The 18,673-nt window shown below is 41.7% G+C and overlaps 1 protein-coding gene across 2 annotated transcripts in view; it reads right to left on the bottom strand.

The window, feature by feature from the left end:
- The window catches only part of nckap5l (NCK-associated protein 5-like), a 58,351-nt gene extending 39,696 nt beyond the window's left edge, over positions 1–18,655 (bottom strand). The window contains exon 1 of one of the 2 annotated variants that reach the window (XM_085260840.1): positions 18,604–18,655. Coding sequence is in view for 1 of the 2 variants with exons in the window: in XM_085260839.1 (XP_085116965.1) it covers positions 18,126–18,153 (28 nt within the window). In the remaining variant the exon portion in view is untranslated. Of the gene's footprint in view, positions 1–18,125; positions 18,542–18,603 lie in introns of those variants that run through there. The other variant, XM_085260839.1, reaches the window with a different exon arrangement.
- Positions 18,656–18,673: the final 18 nt, after the last annotated feature.

Raw genomic sequence — 18,673 nt, forward strand, 5'->3', positions numbered from 1 at the left:
TTCCTCATTTTAAGTTGTCACTTGAGAGGATTTGCTGCATGTTTCTAAAACGCAAATATTTTTGGACTGTTGTTGGGGAAAAACAAGTGATTTAAACCTTCTTTTCCATAACACCAGAATGTGTCTTTAAAGTTTAATCAGAAGAAAGTATTTTTTCATGCTTTTATACCCTCTGTTTCAGCCCAGTTACAGCCTGAGCTTTTATGTCGGTGCTGATAACGCCCCTCTCAGAACAGTGCAGTCCCTTTCCTTTTGGTCCCCAGGCCACAAATGACACTAACAACCTCTGGTGACTTATCATAACTCTTTGAGTTTGGCGGAGCTCTCTAATAACTGTCAGTTGCTAACAAAAAACTTACACACTGAAACCAGAATCTGAGCCAGAAGACAGAGATACTTATGCAGAAGTATCTACAGTGAGATCTGGTGACCGACGAGGCCATTTTGAGTATAATGAACTCATTCTGCCTTCAAATCAGTTTGTGATGATCCTGCTGGAAGCAGCCATCAGGAGATGGGCACGCTGTGGTGAGAACGGGAATATTCAGGTAGGCTGTGGCACGTAAATAAAGCTCAGTTTGTACTAAGGACGGGACGGATCCATGTTTTCATGCTGTTTCTTACGGTGGCCCTGAGAGGCCAAACGGACTGCAACTTAAGAAAACACCAGCGATAAGAAAAATGCTGCAAAAGCACACAAATAATAATGGATTGCATTTATATAGCGCTTTTCGAGACCCTCAAAGCGCTTTACAATGCCACTATTCATTCACTCTCACATTCACACACTGGTGGAGGCAGCCACAGTTGTAGCCACAGCTGCCCTGGGGCAGACTGACAGAAGCGAGGCTGCCATATCACGCCATCGGCCCCTCTGGCCAACACCAGTAGGCGATAGGTGAAGTGTCTTGCCCAAGGACACAACGACCAAGACTGTCCGAGCCGGGGCTCAAACCAGCAACCTTCCGATTACAAGACGAACTGCCAACTCTTGAGCCACGATCGCCCCAAAACACAACAGAAATAGGAAAAAACACAACAGAAATAGGAAAAATAACCCAATAACCCAACGGACCAGTTGCAGGAACCCAAAACATGGTAGGCATGTTTTATCATGATTCATATAATACTGATGACGGATTTTTAGGCTAATAGTTATGCTAACACACTTACTTCTCATCTTTTCTTTCCTCACAGAACCGATAGATCCTTCACTTCTTTTAAGTGTCTCCCAGTGCAATTCTTAGCATATTTTGGTTCCTGGAACTGGTCTCAACTGGCACAAGGGAAGGGAACCCGTCAGGTTATTGTATCCCCAGAAACACTTCCCTTGTGCTTTTGGAAATCTGTTTTTCCTTATTTCCATTGTCGTTTTTCCTATTTCCTTTGTGTTTTGTGTGCTTTTGCACCGTTTTTCTTATTGCCCGTGTTTTCTTAAGTTGCAGTCCGTTTGGCCTCTCAGGGCCACCGTAGTTTCTGCCAAATTCTGACCCAAAGATCAAAATGTTGCAGCAGGAACAAGAGACTCATTAGATCAGGAAACATCTTCTAATGGTGTGTGTTGTAAACCGTGGCCTCAGTTTCCTGTTCTTAGCTGATAGGAGTGGCCTCGTGTGAGATCCTCTGCTGCTGTAGTCCATCTGCTTCAAGGTTCGACATATTGTTCCTTCATAGATGCTCTTCTGCGTACTGTGGTTGTAACAAGTGGTTTTATGGATTAACTGTTGCCTTCCTATCAGCTCCAAGCAGTCTGACCGTTATCCTCTAACCTCTGACATCAACGTGGCATTTTTTTCAAGGACAATCAGCTGGTTCTGAAATATTCAGACCGACAACTATGACACACTCAAAGTCACTGAAATCCCTTTGATGCCCAGTTTGAACTTCAGCGGGTCGTCTCGACCACATCAACATGCCTAAATGCACTAAATGCTGCCATGTGATTTAAAGACTGTGTTAACAAGCAGTTGAACGAGTCTGTCTGAGCCACAACAAGCTCATTTAATGAGTGGATAATACTTATTTAATCAAGAGCCTCATTAAATTGTACAGACCACAATTTACTTGTGTACTCTTTGAAAACACAACCAAAAATGCTTGTTTATTTTGATAATAATTACAAACTTAGCCCTTTTTCAAGCACAGTTACAGTGTTTCACAGTTTGGATATTTAAACATTTAAACTGTGCGGCTTTCCAAATGTACGGCTATAGCTCAAAAGTAGGGGGTGGGAATTCTTCACATGCAAGCAGGTCTTCCTACCAGTAACGGAAGGTTTGGTGTACTTTATCGTAGTCGAGATCTTTGAGAGTAAGCAGTGCCTACTGTTGTGACATCACAATGTTATTGAATTCCTGACTGCTGAAATATGAGGCGTGCATTTGTTCCATTGAATGAGTGTTTAAAAAGTTTCACTGTGCTTATAAAGCCACCAGATCTTTTTGATAATAAAAAAAATCCACAGAAATCGCCCTTCCTATAAAATCAAACCTTTAAATATTTTACCTGTGAAGTTTAAAGAAAAAGTGGTTGAGAGTGTTCTCCTTTTTGCCATTTACTAGTCCAAAAACAGCTAGATAAAAACATCTTTGCTAAAAAAGCAAAGATGGCATAATTTGTTTGTTTCTAACTTTTTTGTTAAGATGACATTTGGTTGTGTAAGTGATACCACGGTTCCTGCGGAGAGACTTTTTTTTCCTTTACTCAGATTTCTCAGATTTTAAACCAACTGTTTGTTTTTGGACTGTTGGTTAAAAGAAGCAGTTTCAAGACATCGCCGTGGGCTCTGCTAAATCGTGATTTTCCTTCATGTTCTATTAGATTCATTGAGAAAACATCTGGCACATTTTTTTAGCAGATGGTCCATCGCTGCCATTTGTGGTTGGGCAAAAAGAAGCAACTGTCTGAATAAGAGCTGTAAATCAGAGCCGTGGGGTACAAACGCCCATTGAGAGGCAGACAGTTTAATGTAATGTGCGCAGCCCCAAGTGAGGATGGAGTGCTAATCCACCGACATGAAATGTGACACCGGGATGTGCGGGGTCTACAGCTGGGGCTATAAAAAAAACCTTAGTGTTAATTTGCATGAAGCTTCGGCTTAGTCGGACCTCATTAGGAAGTCAGGAGTTGTAACCGGCGAGCCATCATCACCGGCTGGCTGTGGTCTGCCTGGCTGATGGTGTTTGCTGTGCAGCAGAAATGGCTTACAGAGAGCACAGAGTCAGCGGCATCAATCAGTCAGCAACTCTCTATGGAAACAGCTTCAGTAATTTTAAGATCAAACAAAGTAAAATATTCTCTATTTAAGCTTCTCGTACGCAAAAATGTGATGCTTTTCTTGGTTAACTAAAAATCGTGCTTTTGAGATGAAATCTAGAAAGCAAGCTGTAAAAGACGCATTTTCTACATGTAATAAAAGAGAGAAATAATTATGCGTATTTAAGGGGTGCATTACACCAAGCTGCTGCCAATCAGTGAAACGGGGCGACAGGCCCTAGACCAGACTATCTTTGCATAATTCAAACTTTAAAATAATCCCTGTTCATCTTAAACTGGGCCTTGTTAGAGCTACTCACTTCATCTTCTGCCTGAAACAAGGCGTTTCAGCTCCTCTCGCTTTAGGACAACTTTTTTCTGATTGGCCCCTTATTGGAAACTTTCACCATGTTTAATATCTTCATCCAACACTGAAACAATATAGGAGGTGAGACTGCTGCTGTAAAAACTGGAAAAAAATCTGGCTGCTCCGTTGACATTAGGAAGGAGTGTCGGGGAAATCCTTTTTTCTCAGTGCATGAAGCTCCATTAGCATTGGGCACAGGACCACCCACAGTGTGTCAAATGGTAAGCCTTCAAATCGATTTTAACATTTGCGAAGTGGATGAAGGTGCAGGTAGCCAAATATGATGTGATGGTGGTCCCGGTATAACTTTCAGGTCTACAGTGAAATCGTAGAGCTTACAGCGTAGCGCTGGGTTTATACTCAGCTGCAGACACCACAAGGGAGTTCTTCGTTCCAGTTATAGATATTTGAAATCCGACTAAGGGTGCTTTAAGCGTGCATTGTAGTTTTGTGTGTCTGCAGAATTGTCTGAGTGGTTATAAAACATAAAAAAAAAAAATCTGATCCATCTGATGATGAAATGCACATCAACCAGACCCAGGCAGGTTCGTGGACACGGAAACGATAGCACACATTTAAGCGTTCAGAAGTTCCAGGGAGCAAACTAAAAATAGCATCAAGTCAGGAAGCTGCCTTAACATGTCTAACAACAGGACTGTAAACATGAGATCATCCAAATTTTAATCAGAGAAGGTTTGTCGCATTTATTTTTTGATCACTCCTCATATACAAGACAGAAAATAAAGAAAAGGACACAAGAATCTCCTAAATATTCCTTAAATATGCCTCCACCAAGGCAATGTGCAGGTTTATTTGCCCTGTTGAAAATCATTTTAATATACATAATCTTTAAGAAACATAATTGTGGCTACAATTATTTTTACTTATGCAAATTCATTCTCTTTCTCTTGATGAAAACCCTTCTTTTTAAAGTAGTGCTGTCAGCGTTAATCTAATTAAAATGACGTTAACGTCACAACCGCATTAACGCGGCAAATCTCCGTTAACAAGTTAACGCGGATCGCCCCGTGCGTGGGGCTGCAACACGTGAGCGCGCTTAGCTTGTTAACGCGTTAGCGCCGTGCAGCCCGATGCATGGGGTGACCTGCGTTAATCTAGATTAACGCTGACAGCACTACTTTAAAAATCTGAAACATTGTAACATCTGCCTTTGCAAGAACAGCTCTTTGTAGCATTGTTATCACTTTGACCTTCAGATCAATCTATTGACAAACCAAAGCAGACAAAAGCCTTTTTTTAATCAGTATTAAAAGCCAGTCAGTAGTAATGTGTTTCGGCTTCTCCAATGCCTCCTCACTTTTAATGACATCAATGATTACCTTTGCATTTTTAAGTTGTTCTTTAAGCAACTGTAATTGTAACAATTTGCTTTTTTTAAGCTTTTAAAGACCAAATCATGATTATATAACCATGAGAATAATCAATTAAAAGAAAATGTTCAGGTGCAGCCTCGTTTCCCTGTGTAAACTTTAAAGCAGCTTAGTCTGATTCCAGACGGTGACCTTAATAAATCGCTCACATGTGAAAAGATTCAAAGTATGCGCCGCAGTCCATTTCTGCGATCATAAAAACCCGGTAATGAAAACCATTTGTTGTGGCCCCTGTAAAGGCAGGTTTCGTACCGCTGTAAATACTCCGCAGAGAGGTGCCGTCCTCTGCCAACCAGACGACGAGCTCGGCAGCCAGAGGAACGGCTGCACTTCGTCCACCGCTGCACCACATTTCCATGTGTGTCAGCAAAAGCCTTTACTACAGGTCTTCGGTGACTCATTTTCACATCAAACTGTTGAACCCTGACATGCCTGGAAAAAATGTGAAGCTAGAACAAGACATGCTGCTGACGCCAGACGAGCCGATCCAGGACAAAGGCTGCTACAGCGTCCAGTTTAGAGAGCTGCAACGAGGCCACTCTGAAACAGGTGAAACCAGCTCTGGCACAAAGATTAGCGACTTATCCAGCTAAATTTGGGATTAAGTCAGGATTTAGCAAGTCACCTATGTGCGCCATTCCACCACAGGAGCTTTTACGTAAAAGCTTAGCGAAATATCCACGTCTACACTCAGCCAGCTTTTTGTATTGGCACCCATATTACAAGGCTAAAAACAGGTAACTCCTCTTACTGAGTCAAAGACCAAATTTACACCAAGGTAGTTACATTAGTAAAAGTTGTTTCCCCTCAGTTTTTAACCTCCGTTTTCTTTTACTTTCCTGAAAAGCAGCCAAACCTTCTTTTGGATTTTCCAGCAAACAAACCACAGATCAAAATGTTTTACCCCCAAAATCTTTGGGAACTTTTAGCACTCTGGTGTTTTCCACTTTATAAGATTTTCAGCTTGTAGTTTTGGCCAACAAGGAGAATATTCAGAGGTAACTTGGATAATCTTTATACTGATTTTGCGATCTTTTACCTCTTTCTATTGACAAATACAACACTTTGGTCAGAGCCACTGAATTTGTCTTAAGGCAGGCTCCTGACTGTGTTAAAAATGCACATAAAAACTCTATAAAATGCAGTAATCATGTTTTATCAGCTATTTGCAACATATTAGTCTGTTCCAGTTGTTTGGGTTCATCTTATATATTTCACGTCGCTCTAAGTAAGGCCTTCCTGCTGCAGTATCTATATATCCTCATGGGGATCATCATTTCCTCCCCTACCATATTAAATTCTCTATCTGATGCTGAAGTTGGGGATTAGCTTGTAATTAACTACTCTGCCTCATTTCAAACAGAGATAGCAGTCATCCGGACGTTTAGCTCGGTGAAGGCTGATAACCCAAAGAAGATCCAGAGTGCGAAAAAACAAACAAACAGCAACACCAGAGAAAAGATGGAGTGCAACATGGACATTTTCTGCAAATTTGGCCACATCTGCTTGCCAGCCGCAGCAGCTCAAACTCAACCAGGATTCAGCCTTAGTAATCATCATCATCATCATCCACATCCTTTTCCCAAGTTCTGGCCAAGAAGAAGACCTATTTATGGTACAGACTATATGGAGGGTTACATATGGAGGGAGAGCTTTGTTTGAGCTCCAAAGGGGGGGAAAAGTGCCCTATATCTCTCTGACAAACAGTCTCGATGGGAAGATGTTTTTAAAGCTGTACGACTGGAGCTGATGGGCGAGGTTTTTGAAACAGGAAGCTCATGAGATTCTGAAAACACTGAAGCTGCAGAAGCGGCTCGCCAAGCACCTTGTGGGAGGCGAGCGGAGGGAAGGGGGGAGAGGGATTGAAGGAGTAAGGTGGGGGTGCATAAATCTCCTCAATAGCAACTTATTTTAAGACAAATGAAAATGAACTGCAGCAGTGCACAAAGACACACTGTTCAAGGCAGGCTGAATTAAAAAGAAAATCTCCCTCTGTCGCTATTCTTTAACCGCAGAGTCATCACGGGTCACGACTCCAAGTGTAAATCTGAGAGAGGAATCTTACAAGATTGTTCCTCCGTCCAAAACTAAACAAAATGTGGCCATTTAATCCTCTTGTTTTTTTGGCAAGGCAGGACGTGGTGGGGACCCGGTTAGCTCGCGAATTGATTAAAACTTCATTCCAAGCCATATTTTCTCTGGCCGGACGGATGAATCGAATGTTTGTTACAGCTGCGGCGGCTAAAGTGGTGTTTTGCCAGCTTCGATGTTTGCACGACCGCAGATTCCTCTGTAGGGTGGCCTCTGCATTTGGTGGGAGCTCTATTAGCATTCCTCGAGCACGTTCAATCATGCATATTTTAGAGGCCACATTTGACACAGCAGGCTCCGGTGCAGTTTGCGCGAAGATGGAGAACACGAGGTCAGGGCCTCAGGCTGGCCGCTTGTGACTCATTTGGCTGATATTCTCTGTGATGTGCACACAAATAAGCAGAATAAGCTTCGTGTTGAGGTGGCGGGGGTTCTGGGGGGAGTAAACAAAGGGCTTTGGGGGAAACAATGCAGGGGGAGATAACTCCTTTGATGTGAGTGTTTGTGCTGTGAGCGTGGAAACAGTTGGGATGAGGATGATGATGCCTTGCAGAGCTCCCCGTCAGTCCCGCCTCCTGCTGTGAGCTCCGTCTTACTGCGCCGACTCTGTAGGCAGCTGATGGATATTTGCTATGCTAATGCAGGAGTGCCTTTGGTGTATAACCATGGTAACTACACTACCTGCATGCATCAGACAGTGGGGTGATAAATGGCTGAACTGATAGCTGATAGGGAGCAAGGCCCAGCCCCAGCCCAGCCTATCTTCAAAGCACGAAGAGGAGGTGGGGGGGATACGGAGGAGATAGGACGACTGCGGGAGGCTCTGACCTGTCTGCAAACCCCTACCAGACTTCAAATCGATTAAATTATTGTCCCGTTGCTCTTTCCTCCCACTTAAAGATGCGAACAACCACCTAATAAACTGATATTTCACAGCCTGACTGACCTTGAATGTCTGAAAGGTCCGTTGAACCACATGTTATCTACCAAAGTCATGTCAGCTCTGAGGCCGAAAGGATTAGTTCGTTAACGCTCAAGCAACCGAGATATTTTAGTGACTTTTAGAAAAAAATAAATCACAGTATGGTCACTTATGACGATTTAATGGCTGCACTGTTGTTCATCATGTTATTCCATTTCCACTACCCGTGGCAGATATTCAGAATTATAGTTATTAATGGTTTTAAATCTTTTTTTAATGCAAAATCTTCATCATTTGAGTTGTTTTCATTATCGGTTTGGTCATTAAGTATCTGCCTCGAGGCTTCTGAGGCAGTAAATCTCGCTGCTCTAGTTCTGTTAGCTGTAAAACATGATAGTGCAGTGATCCACACATGTTTGTGTCACACCTTCTTGCATCTGTTTCTCAGATTTATAAGACACATATGATTTATTAATGCAATTTGCTCCAATCTCTTCCACAACCTAAGTCTAACTTTTCGGTCTTCTTTAACATAACCTCATTTTTATTTACGTTGTTTTACAATCAGTGTTTCATATGTAACAGTTTTGCGCTCTCTCGCAGTATAAGACCGTCACTATGCACCCGGGATGCTTTTACTTTAACCGTGTTGTTTATTTATTGCGGGCTGTTTTATTTTCACGCTTCATCCCACTGCTGTAACGCAACATTGATCTCACAAGCGAGAATAAAGAGTCTATCTATTAGAAAAGTAGAATAAAATGCACACCTCAATCTGTAAGGATGCAGAATCTCATATACACAAAGTGACTTTTTGCACAATACTCAGTCTTTCGCACATTTCTATTGCACTGTTGTGTCTTTGTTTTGGTTTTTTTGCAATTTCTGCACATTGCACTTTATGTAGTCCTGTGTTGATTGTCTGTTATATGTCATACGTAGCATAGATCTTGGAGGAACGTTGTCTCGTTTCACTGTGTTCTGTACCACTGCACATGGTTGGAATGACAATAAAGCCACTTGACTTGATTGGCAGAAACTGCATTTTTCTGCCCCCTTGATCAACAAAAATATTTTATAGACTTAAGTAAATGGGATCCCAACTAGAAATAGTATTTTAAAGAACGACTTCATTAGGATTCTGGTGATTTTTCAGCAGTTGGATCTAAATATAATCACACTAGCATGTATAAAAACACAGCTGGGGTCACTCAGTCACTTGACGGTTTGTACTGCAGATTAGCCAATCAGGAACTGTGTTGCTGTATCCTGTATCAGACACAGGAAATCTTTTATACCTCGTGCAATAATTTTGTACAACACGACACATCTGTCGAGCAGAGGATCCGCTGTAAACTCAGCCCGGCTGTGTTTAGCACACGTTGTGTCTTACATTGTGCTCCAGTTGTTGTTTTTTTAACATTTACATGAATCCATTTTTAGTTCCATTTTCTCTCGTTTCAATTGTTTGACTTTATAGATTAGCAGCGATCGCCAAATTCGGAAAGTCCTGACAAACGACGATCAAAACATTTTCTGCGACCCAACAAACTTTAATACCATCTCGTATCATCGCACAAGCCGAAGATTTCCGATGACTCATTCACAGACTTAGCTGATATTTCTTCTCCATTAACAGCTTTACTTCCTCTACCCGATGGCCACTCACTACATTTGTAAGACAACCTCTGGATCACAAATAAGTCAGAAAATGAAGAATTATGTCGAACTGCTCTCTGTCTTTCAAAAAGAGCTTATTTTTATTTGTTTATTGTAAACTACTCCTAAAGCTGACCTGCACTTCCTCCTCGCCTCACCAGGTGAGATCCTATTATAGTTTTTCGTGTTATTAGTTATGTTTACAGTATAATATAGTATTTTTAACAAAATGTAAACAAAAACAAACAGTCTGGTTCGAGTGTCCCACATTTCTTTGTTTTTGGTTAACTCGCGTTTGGTGGTGTCACTTTTAACCTTGAAAATTGGAAGGAACATTTTTCCTCAACTTTTTTCTCCAACATTTTAAACACCAGAAAAAAACCTTTACCTTCTCAGGATCCAGTACTGTCATTTTGTCAGTAGCTGAGGCGACCAGGAGGAATGTTCAACCAGGAGGAGACATCAGAGGCAGACCCAGGACACCCCGGTTTGGGAATGTCTCTGTATCCTCTGGGGGGCTACAGGGGGTGGCTGGGGAAAGTGAGGTCTTCTTTTGTGCCTTATCTGCGACCCAGATAAGGCACAAAAGAAAATAAATGGATGGGGGCCTTTTGGAGTGAGTCCCTTGATACCAAGATATATCGGTCCTCTTTTAAACAGCATCAAAGTTTGCATTCTGTGGTCAAAGGCTGGATGGGTGGTGGTGGAGTCAGTTTGTTAGCCTGCAGATGACAGTTTTTATCCCAGCAGGGACTTTGTTGTGGTTTGTTTTCACTCACTTCCTGCTTTTACTGCTTTCACTCGCTGCTTTGTCAAGACAAACACAGATTGTGTTTTGGGTTCAAATACACACTTTCACAACGTTAATGTTACATATAGGAATGAGTCATGTCCAGTGATTTTAAATGTAATGCAAGCTGTCCTTTACAAGCTATGTGCTGAGTAGGAAGTGACATCTGATGCTTGTTTGAGCAGGGTTAGCGTGAAGGCAGTCTGTGGGCAGTCAGGGACTGCCCGTCTACCTGCAGACAGCGGCGTTACATTGGGACAGAGTCACAAATATGCGGTACCACCGGTCTGTGGGCTACTCCTGCTTGTAGCCCACAGACCGGTTGTGTCACATGTTGGTCTGTCAGGCAGCCGTGGAGAAGAGCAAAGTTATCTGATACAAAGATCTGAAGTGAAACAATGTGTCAAAAACAATTTAGTGTCGGCAGACGCTGTCTGTTCTTTTCATGCTTAATGTTTTTGTCACACTTGTCCCATTCCTGGTGAACGCGGCTGTCACACCCTTCCCTGTTTTGGTCCACTCGTCAACCGGTCGGCATTCGAGGGCCGTATACTTAATCCATGTCCAGCGACATGCCATTGGGATTTTGGAGGACTGCATGGAAACTCATTTGCGGTGGGTGAAAATCTCTCTCAGTTTGCTGTCCAAACGGAAACGCGTACGCAGACGGATACATTTGCGGGGCGATAAATTACGCTGAAGCCGTGCTATAACCCCGAACACCAAAGGACACCGTGTGTGTGCATCTGCAAGACTCCATTAGTTTTGACAAAACAGCAGCATTTACAAAGCTCATATAATTAATCATTCTTGGTGGCTTTACTGCTTGTGCTGAACTTTGAAATCATGAGTAATATTTCTCTTTATAAATGATCCTTTAATCTCTTGACTACTTTTTGAATTATGAATTGGTAACAGTTTCCCTGGTCTGCTGTGTTTTTATAGGGATTTTTAACCATAGCTCAGTTGCCATAAGGCACTGGCCTGCCATCAGAAACACACTGGCTTGCAGCGACCGGCCCAAAGAACACTTTAGAGGACAACCTGCTGCCACCAAAGCCACAAACTCCTTCAAGAGGACGTCTTCAAATATTTGTCTGACAAATACTTAATTTAGCCTTAATTGAAAATACAAAAAAGCACAAACTCTTCACACCACTGAAACCACTTAAAGCTATTAATAAACAAGAAGAAATCCAGACACAGTTACCATTTGTCAAACCAGAAAGTTCAGTTCCCTCCAAAAATCACAGTGCCCAGCCTCAAATGATAAACTTTGTTCTTCAAACTAAATCTGTAGTTTTCTGGTTTCTGTTCCTAGTTTTTTTTTTTTTACAGTATGAAATGTTTTGATGAATCGTATCTGAGCAGGTTTTAGCTGCGAGACAGTAAAAAGTCCATGTGGAGAGCAAAGGAGGTTCTGAATGTGACAAAAGTGCCGTTTTGAAACCATCTAATGTCTAGCAGGCTTCTTTAATTTATCTGCTTCAGTAAACAACGACTAGAGGATGGAAAGTCTAAAAAAATAAGTCAGTTACAGTTAGATCAACCTTAACTGCAGCTTCAGCTAAAAACGTTGGCACTCTTTTGGATTCAGAAAAGCATCAGGCAGTGGCCCAAATCAGAGACAAATGGGTGCCAACATGGTGGTTGCCTCCATCTTTTATACGCTCTTACCCCCAGAGGCTAAGCTGATGGGTTGCCAGATTATCAAAGTAGCTGCTGATGAATTTTCTGCAATAATTAACATTTTATTAGTCGCTTACAGTTTGCAGTAAAATAAATAAATAAATCCACATCTGACTCCCTTTCTTGTTGCTTTACTCATTTATCAAAATTGTTGCCGATTAATTTTCTGTCCATAAACGAACAGTTTGGGTCGCCTAATCGTTTCATCTCAGCTCAATCCCAGCGGATTGCAACCGCTAATAAAGTTTTTAATAACTGAAACCAGTTACTAGAACCAGCAGCCAAATTAAACACTTACTCCATGCCACGTTTCCCCCTCTGCAATAAAGCCTGAACAACGTATGTGGCGTCTGCGCGAAGCCGGCTGCAACAAGCTGTGGCACACAAAGGCGTGCAGAACATCTGTGGACAATTAGAGGCGAACAGAGCGGGCGAGCACTTATACTGCCCATTACACTTGAATATGTCACTGGCTTGACTTCTCATGATGTAATGCGGCTATCTCAAAGTTGCATCGGGATGGAGCGCTCGCAAAACTTCAATCGAGCTCAAACACAGGCACACAAACCGTAAATGTGATCTTGCGAGCGCAGAGTGGAACCACATTTCTCCGCACAGCAGCCCCATAATACTCTCATGCTCTGAGGTCATTTTATCAGGAAGAACTGCTCGGTGCGCTGCATGTCCCTCACCAAATATTGTTCCAAATGTGACACATTCAGGCCTTCTTGTTCTGAAATCCTCCCAGCCTCGTGTTTAAATTCTTCCAGTTACGTGACTCAAACAAACACATGCCAGTAATTCCACCCAGTTAGCAAAGGTAGACTTTCACATTTACAGCTCTGCATGCCTCGCTGCTGTGGTGTGATATAAATCCATCTTCCACACAAACAGAGAGGTGGTTTGCTCACTGTTGTGCAGATGTTTTCCCAAACATCTGCTAAAGTTTCTCTGAGCTCACTTTAAATCTGTACTTAAGATCCTGTGATCCTGCAAGTAGGCCTTTTTGGCATCGGCAGGCAATTATGGTGCAATCTTCAGATTAAAGCAGCAAGAATAGACTTTGCTTGAAAGCAGGAGGCATGATGTATCCTGCAGTTACATTTTTATGATAAATATGTGTATATTTATTGATTTTTTAAAGATTTACTTACTATAATGAGACTTATGTTTAGCACCTAAGCTGAAAAAAGGGAAAATCCATACTGGGAGTTCTCTAATGGTGCTTCAGATGACACCATGATGACCTGAAACTACAGAAATCTAATACTGTGTTGTAGGGATGGTCGTGGTTTTTCAAATATTTGACTATTTATTAAATAATAATAATAACAACAAAAAAAGCAAACAAGTGGTTACTGACTGTTGCTTTCTGTTGTAATTAGCAGCATCTATAAGTAGTTAATGGGCTTGTACAGTCAGTGGGGGCAGTAATGGACCTCGATGTCAAACCATTAAACATTTGAAGGTGCAGAGAGATTAGATGCTACTCTACAAATCTGTAAAGTCAAAGACGACCGCTGGCAGAAAGTTCTGAAAAACAAACATAAATGTGATCCAGTGTAAACTTCACCAGGTAAAACCTGCAAACAAACATTATTCCCGTAGTCAAAACCACAAAAAACGCTCCTTAGACATCCAGATGTTCATGCTGTTCTCACATACAGTAGAGGTCCAATCAGAACGCCAACTTCAACCATGAAATGTTGATCTGATTATTCCAGTGAATGAATAAAACGCATGCAACTGACAACTAATAGTGTTAATAAATGTTGGTGAACTCTTTTCCACATACAGCATTACCAAAGCTTTTATTTTGGAAATATTTTTCAAACAAGACTAGGTGTCAATCACAACTATGTGCTTTCATATGAGAGGGACTCTATTGAAATGTACCAAATATGAAAAAAAGGCCTTTTCTTGTAATGCCCTCGGTCCATTGAGGGACTGGGGACCTCTGGGAGTCTCCTCTGGTGCCTGGCATGGCGACGCTGGCAGATGACTCTCATGGTTTGAGCTTGTCTCATCCTGCAGATACTTGATTCGATTGTTATCTAGAGAATTTGGAGGCTTCGGGATCTTTGTTGTGTTCCTCGAGGCGTTTCTGTCTTTTCTGTTGGTCTTGGCAAGCTTCTGCAGGTGTGGTTGGTTTGCCAAAGCTTACAGTACATGGCTAGTAGACGTTGATAGATTGTACATGAAAGATGGATGTTTTAAATCTGTATTCCTCGTGATGACCTGCAGGGGGCCACTGTTCTGCTTGCAAAAACATGTCTATGAGAAAATGAGCCCTTCTGATGCCTTCTATGGCCTCAGTAAACACTTTCCTGATGGATTTCATGAAGTCTGTTCCCCATTAGAGTCAGAAAGGACTCGAATGTGATGTTATATGTTATGACATGATAATACCTATAAGCACGCGGAGTCCCACTCCACCCTTTGCTTGTCACTTTCGATTTCAAAAATATCGATATGGTGACAGTCAAAATGCTCAAGTCAAGCTTTCAAGATGGAGCTTCACTAAGCAATGGTTGACGTCACCATGGCAACATACAGTTTATGTACAAGTCAAAGTAACCTTTCAATTAATGAAAGATTTCCCAGCACCGCACTGCAGATGTTCTGAAGTTCACAAAGAGCTCTTAGAAATACATCTTTAAAGTATCAAAAGGTTTAACTGAGTGACCTCAAATCCTTGTCTCAAACAATTTTGCTGGGAACTAATCAGTCACTGTGTTTAAAATATGATGTAACCGTTTCTAGGTCCTTTGTGCCATGCGGTCAGAGCGGATTTCTTACATGATATATGGTGTTTGTCTGCAACTGCCAAAAACAACAAACTACATCATTACAAAAGCAGACAATCTGGACGAGGAACCGAACGTACGTCATTTCTTCTCAAAGCAAAAATCAGGTAAAAGCAGCCTGCAAACACTAAAAGATTCATCGAGCGTTTCATTGCAGATCTTCAGTGAAACTTTAATATTTTACAGCCTGAATTCCAGCCATCTCTGCAAGCCTATAATTCAGCATGGTTCAAACAATGCTTGCGTCCTCGTTTCTTCTGACCTAAAGCTTGGTCCTTCTTCAGAAAACGATGAGACAAAGGAAACAGCATGAGCGTATATCTGGCCTTGAACCAACAGGCACAGATCATTAAAACTGATGTTTTTCCTCCAACAATGAGGACTCTTTAATAGCTGCACAGCAATTTCTAAGATGTTTTAACTCTCGTGTAATCGCAGAACGGCCCTACAACTTGTTAAGATTGCTGGCACATGTTTTATAACCTATAAAATTCCCCACAAGGTGAAAACAAACAAGAAACAATTCACCCCATTCAGAAAATGTGGAAGGTATCACAGTTAGTAAAATGCAGCTTTGTTAACACGAACCAGCAGATGGTGATAAGCTGTTGTTGTGCTGGGTGACATGGATGCATGCAATCTGTTGCTTTCACTGACGAGTTGAACTATCAGAACTTAAACAGGAGAAAAACAATATGAAAACATATTTTAATAGCCAGCAGAGAAAAGGTCCAAAATTCTCCAGTTTGTACTTTACTTTGTCTTTTGTGATTGAAAAAATTCAATGACATCACATCAGGCTTTAGGAAATCTTAATAAGAATCCCAAAAATAAATCAAGAAATCACTGCATGTCTGTTTGGTTTCCACGAATCTCAATAGTAAAGACTTTTCTGGTCTTAGTCGCTAGATTCTAGTCTTAAAGAACAACATGATGTTCATATTATAAATTATGGTTCCCATTATAGCCAAAAAGAGCACTAAAAGTAGCCCCAAGGTATGTATCACGTCTAGTTCCATAAAGCTAAAACAGTGACAGCCAAAACTCGAAGCTTCACCGATACATCCGATAAAGTCCAGGTGTCCCACTGGGGCATCATCCACTGATTTCATATTAGCTGCATTCACATATCTGCCAACTACTGATAAAATACCAGAATTTCACTCACCTAAATCGAATCACAAACTTATAGGATGTTTTGCATCACAGTGAGCTCCAGTGTATGTGAGCACAAACCTAGCAGACACCAGTCATCTCCAAGGAGCCACGCCCCAGACTCCAGTATCCATACAGGTAAGTTATAAAACAGTTCAGCCCATGGTGTTGCTACGAAGTGCGAAAAACTGTCCACAGAGACCAACTTTATTTCTTCTATAAGGTTTTAACATGAGAGCATTTTTGAGAGGCAGCTTCAAATTGTGATTTCAGGAACTGCAGTCATTGGCACTCCACAAGTTGCCGTTAGAGTGGCAACAACCTTGTGAAGAGGGAGGAAGTTGTACTGACCAGCTGGTTGCACAGAGGCCACCTGGAAGCTTTGTAGACAACATTTCGACAGATGGAGACACTTGTGATTTTTGCTGCTTTGTCACAGTCAGTTGCTGTACTATCACTAAAAGACTGCATGCAACTGAAACGTGTCCCCATTCTATTCAAAAAATTAGCTTTATTTAAGATGGCAGGTGAATGTGAGGGGCCGCTGACCTGGTCCCCATCTTTGGAGCAACCATTTCAAAGGCAGCAAGATTGTGCCGTGGTCCCTAACCACTGTTATCCCTACTGTAACTGTAGTATAGATTACACGGAAGCTATGTCCTGCTTTAACATATGGTCTGAGTTTATAAATGAGCCTTGAGTGACAGTGACAGCTACTGTTGCCAGCTTTACGTCATTTTCTAATATTTTCTAAATAAAACTGTTGTAATGAAAATAAACCCTGCACTGGTTTAATGCCATGTTGATGAAAATCAGTTTGTTGACAGTTGGATTATGAAAGCCAACAAGGGCAATGATATTTTCCAGATGACTAGATTAGGTTTCTTTTTAAAAGTTGTAAACAAACAAAGAAACAAAGACAAAAAGCATCACCGTTCTTGTTATCTATAGCCTAACAAGGCCTGACCAGCCGTCCTACAAAATGATCAAAACAAAGTTTTCACCAAATCTGCAAAATCAAATGTAGATTCATGAAGGTTCGACTTCTGCTTTGTGAATGTCATGTTTAATTCAGAAAGCAGCAGGCAAACATCAAACGTCAGAAGATCTGATGAAAATATGGCATTTCTGTTTGTTTCATGTGTTAATTAGAGAAAGGTTATCCACCCCTGTGTGACTTTTCATATCTGCAGTTTATGACCTGCTTGGTTGCATTTTCATTTTATCAGCACAACTACCAACTATTGCAATGTTTAACCTGTTTTAAATGCACTTATTCCGAAAACGATCACTTTTAATTCCTCAAAACATTTTCAGACTTCTCCTAGACAAGCAGATCTGCCAGGATTAGTTGGCTGATTACAATCACTGAAATGTGGGGATTGTCTTTTTTACCCCTGGTGTAAAAGAAATGATTTAATTATTTTTTAATTAGACACAGCGAGTCCTGAACTTTGGGTAAGTGTTTAAAAATGATAAAATGACCTGTGGAACACAAAATATCTCCATATTAAAGACTGACTGCTTGGCATTGCGCATCCTGTTGTTAAGCGGGACTCTGGTGGTTTTCCAAACTCATCATATTCATACATGCACACATATCAATTCAGACTGGAGGTCAGCGCAGACCAGCTGAAGTTAAAATTCCTCTAGTCTGCACGGTGAAAGACACATTTTAAGAGGAACTGGAGCTCAATTCGGCTGGTAAAATAATCAAACCAACAGCTCTCCTCCTTAAAAATGATCTGAACTTCACATAAAAAAGGGTGGCTCATCCCTCCTCGCATCCATGCTGCAGACACATTAATTCATTCACGAACATCATTGTGAGGCTGATTTATTCTTGATTTAAAAATTCTGGTTTGTGCAGCGTCAGCCTCCACTCACAGCCTGAATCTCTGACAAAGCCCACACTAATGAAGCGCAGTTTATTTCCATTATAAACTGCCTTTTCTCTGCATCGCTGCGAGATGACAAATGAAAAACGAGCCGCACTTACAGGACTCGGATGACAGTTCCTTTTCCATGTTCCCTTTTCAGGTTTTCGAGGCTCAAACGGCGACAGGATGTATTTCAGCTCCCGCGTAACGCAGCTGAACCAAACCAGAGCTGAGCTTGGGAAAGCCTCCAGGTTTTTCCTTCTTTTTTGGCCCCTTTTCTTGGGGACAGGCCCTTCAAACCCAAACCCTGCGCCGAAATGGGTCCCCTCCGCCACGGGTAAGCGCGCTGTTACGCCCTTGCGTTTCTCCCACAAACGAAGAAAACGCAGGAAAAACGCCGCAGCGTTTAAGGCTGAAGCAGCCCGCAGCAGCAAATCAACATTTTCAGCTGTGAATCGGCGCAACCTTTACATGCCCGGTGATGTTAAAACAATGAAGCGCATGCAAACGGATCAGTGTCGGTATTCCTGCGAACCCATCGGCCAGCCGAGCATTTCAGCACATGAAACGGCGTTTTTCCGTTTTTGAAAAACTCACCTCATTTGGATGGAAACTGCCGCTGTGTTGCCATGTCCGGTAAAGATAAAACTATACTATTTTTTCTTCT

Source organism: Mchenga conophoros, linkage group LG20, assembly GCF_057382185.1.
Source record: "Mchenga conophoros isolate Kocher_MC1m ecotype Shallow Benthic linkage group LG20, M_conophoros_male_GT1.1, whole genome shotgun sequence".
NCBI lineage: Eukaryota > Metazoa > Chordata > Actinopteri > Cichliformes > Cichlidae > Mchenga > Mchenga conophoros.